Source organism: Nematolebias whitei, chromosome 1 (genome assembly GCF_014905685.2).
Source record: "Nematolebias whitei isolate Nwh7 chromosome 1, NemWhi1, whole genome shotgun sequence".
Taxonomy (NCBI): domain Eukaryota; kingdom Metazoa; phylum Chordata; class Actinopteri; order Cyprinodontiformes; family Rivulidae; genus Nematolebias; species Nematolebias whitei.
The window spans coordinates 88,398,072-88,401,766 of NC_056498.1; the positions used below are offsets into that span (position 1 = coordinate 88,398,072).

The 3,695-nt window shown below is 42.6% G+C and overlaps 1 protein-coding gene across 1 annotated transcript in view; it reads left to right on the forward strand.

Annotated features, from left to right (window-relative positions):
• The window catches only part of fbxo28 (F-box protein 28), an 18,128-nt gene extending 16,299 nt beyond the window's left edge, over window positions 1–1,829 (forward strand). The window contains exon 5 of the mRNA XM_037688151.1: window positions 1,270–1,829. Coding sequence (XP_037544079.1) covers window positions 1,270–1,778 — 509 coding nt within the window. The 3' untranslated portion in view covers window positions 1,779–1,829. The remainder of the gene's footprint in view (window positions 1–1,269) is intronic.
• Window positions 1,830–3,695: the final 1,866 nt, after the last annotated feature.

The window sequence follows — 3,695 nt, forward strand, 5'->3', positions numbered from 1 at the left end:
AACCCGTCTTAAACAGTATGAATATATCCTGCATATGTCATACTACAAAATCGTCCATCGTTAAACAGGGGTGGAGGCCTCCGGGTTCAACTGTCCCCCTCTTACAATGCTGTGATTGCTAGTATCACTCAGCCCTCTGTGAATAGTAAACAGCCATCAGTGTGCTAATGATCCATTGTTATGCTGATGGTCCTTCTTGAGCATGTGATCAGCTGGTTTTGGTTGTCAGCAGCAAAACTGGTTGATCCACTCTGAGAAGGTGCTATTTAAGAGACTGAGCTGAAAACAGCACCTCAGACTGAGGAAGTCTCTCGGATGAGAGATGAAAAGTTTCTATATATTTTTGCTTTGTTTTGTTTTTTGTTTTTTTTGAATGTCCAGAGGACCAGATTGAACTTTCTTGGATCTTTAGCAGCATTGTTTTCTTACTAGCGACACCTACTGTTCAGGAGAAACATCGCAGCAGCACTGGTAAAAACATTAACTAACACTGAAAGTGTGCTTCAACCTGATCGTGTTAATCAACTACTGTTCCAGAAATAAAATGTTCTGCTGTGATTAATGTGAAAGTGGATTTTGTTGCTCACCGCTGAGTTGCTGAGTGCGAAACACATCTGATGCTGGCCAATTTAAATTAGGCACCAAGTCTAATTTTGTGTATTCTTCAATTGTGAGCCATGTTTTATGTTGTATGACTTTTATGACTATGGCATTTTAAAATTAAGGAATTTTTTAAATAAACTTATTTTTTGTACAGGGAATGTTTGAGGCTTAATTTCTAGTCTGCAATTTCTGCTTGCCTTATTAAGAGTGCTGTCAGGGAGGGACAAATGGATATTATTATTATATTCAGGTATTCTTTATACTTATACATTTTATACATCAAAACGTCAACATTTTGTTTGTATAGATTTTATAACCAGTTCATCAGAACAGTAACAAATTTCCTGATTTAACAGCAATTTATGTTGCAAACAAACAATATAGGCCACTTGGGTTGGGAAGGGGGTCTGCTGGGGATTTGGGGATTAGAGGGGGAGTTGGCTGTGATGCAGTAGAAGCACCTGAAAAAAGTTGAACTCCAGTGAATTTGATGCAGACTCTAACAAATATCTGTTAAAATTAATAGTTGATTGATGCAAAACAGCCATTTTTGATAAATGGAACAAGGACCCTGTGGATATATTAAACAATTTTAATATCACACACTGCTACCAAGCTCTTTTGTGCAACTGTGATATTCTGAATGACTTGTTTTTGTTTCCTTAGTGGCAGGTCCATCTACCTCCTTGACCACCATGTCCCTGCTGGCCAAGAACACACCGTCGCGCTCCGAGATGACCAAGGTGCAGCAGCAGGTGAAAGTGAACGGAGCTTCAATGACGGTACTGCGGCGAGAGATGCAAGAAATTCGTGTCAAGCAGCTGGAGCAGCAGAAACAGCTGCAGGACCAGGAGCAGAAGCTGCTGGAGCAGAGTCAGGTGATCGGCGAGCAGAACGCTCGCCTCGCTGAGCTTGAGCACAAACTCCGCGAACTCCTGGACAGCAACGCTGCTGTAATAGGAGGGTCCAGACCTCCCACAGCAGTCCCCTCCACATCCAGCTCTTCTGCTGCATCTTCCACCGTTGCCAACACGTCTCCCGCTTCGTTGACGAGTGACAGCTTGGCTGTAGCCTCACCCAAAGAACTGGAAGGCGAGGGCAGCTCGTCGCTTAAACGCAGCAGAAAGAGCTCAGACCTTCCACGACATTCCAAACGACTGCGCAGCAGGAAATGAGGCCGTGCGTTACTAAATCTTTCTCGTTGGTTTCTATCGCTGACTGATCACACACTCACGCTCCATAATTGCTCTCCAACGTGCATCGTGCGCACCGCACCATGATGCTTCCACCTCATGTTTGTTGGATATGATGAATGTTAACACCAACCTCGATGCCATCAGCTCAAACGCCGAAGCCAGTATTGACAGGGTCAATATATTTGATTGTCACTTAAAGGACTGTTTAAGCTGTTCTGTTGTTTTTTACCCTCGTCAACAAACGCCTGGAAAACATCCCAAATATGCACTAAAACATGCATCAGCTTACAAGTTCAGTAGCAGTCGAGTGTAGGCACACCTGCTTCTTCAAACAGCATGGGGTGGCAAGCACACGGTCTGACAGGAGAACAGCGTGCATGGAAGGATTCAAACTGAACTGGGTGTAATTATAAAGGAAGATGTCATGTACAGGTGAAAGTTCCAGTATTTTATATAGTTTCTGCACAATAATCATGTCCTGTGGCCATGGGACACGAGAGGGGGTCCAGTCAGGCGTCATTTAGACCAGTGCTCCGCAGTGCTGGTCCTCAGGCTCTGCAGCTTTTATGTGTTTTACTGCTCCAGCACAACCAAGTCCTCCTCAGCCGTAAAGGTTGGCAGAAGCCAACAAGGACTTAGAAGCTTTTTCGGCCATTTTGAGGTGGGGTTCTTTTGGTGAAAATTTAAAAGTTTATCTGTTCTTGATAGTTCTAAGGATTTCAGTATGAAGAACTAGTTTACTTCTGATCAGGCTGATGAGCTAATGGCTAGTCTGACGTGGGTCAGTGCCATCTGAAAACACATCTGATCTAAAGACGTTCCCAATAGTTCAAATGATTCATTTCATACACCTCTGCACATTGTTGAATTTGCAATGGAAATGTGCTCATTTGGATAATTTGTTAGTGCCTCAACAGAGGGACGCCTCCAAACGGACTCTTCCAAAGTGAATCACTGTGGTTTGAAAAGAAGTGCGTTCTTCAACAGTTCTTGGAAATTTTATTGTTTTTAATCTTTACATTTCCTTTAATTTTGCATCACACATTTAGTTTTGTGTGGTGTGGCATAAAGACTGGTCCTGCCAGACATTTGACCTGAGGTTGAACTACAACTACGTGCTGCTGCTGTCCGTGCTTACATAGTCAAAAATATTGATGTAAAAATCCGTCATGTGAATGTTGTGAAGTTAGTCCTACTAGAGTCTACTTATCCAAACTGAGGCCATTCAAAAGACTATCTGCAGCAAGTAAGATTGTTCATAACATTTTCACAGAACTCCTCCTCAGAATGGCCAAAATACTCTTCATCTAAATCAGGTGTGATAAAGCAGGAAATGTACAAACCCATTGAGCGGTGGGACCCAGGGACCAGGTCTGAGGAACACCGGCTTAGACCTTTGTTTTAGTGGGTTCCTTTCTTTAGTAGTGGACAAAAGCTTTAGTCTTTTGCTTTCTGTCATATTTTTAAGAAGAAGAAGAAAACCTCTTGAAGTTGTCTTTTTATTTTATTTTTACAAACAAGACAGAAGCGGCTCAGCTCTGTGTCGGTAATTGAAAGAATTAGCTGAAGTTTTGGTTGGACTACTGCTTGTGCCGCCTGCCAAGCTACACGTACTCGCCAACTCAGCTCTGTGACTACCTCTTGTCATCTCAGAGGCGTCAGCGGTGGATCTGCTCCACCTCCACGTCACACGTGAAACTGAAGCGCAGCAAAGGCGATTAAGTTCTAGCCTGACGCATTACATGTTTATTTAAAACTAATAGAAATGACTGTAGCTTTTTAATTTATAAACTTCTAGGGTGCACATATTTGCAAATAACAGAAAATGGTATAGTAACCTAAATAAGAAGTCACATTGCAGCTGTTAGTGGAACTATAAAAGACTCAGTGTTCAGG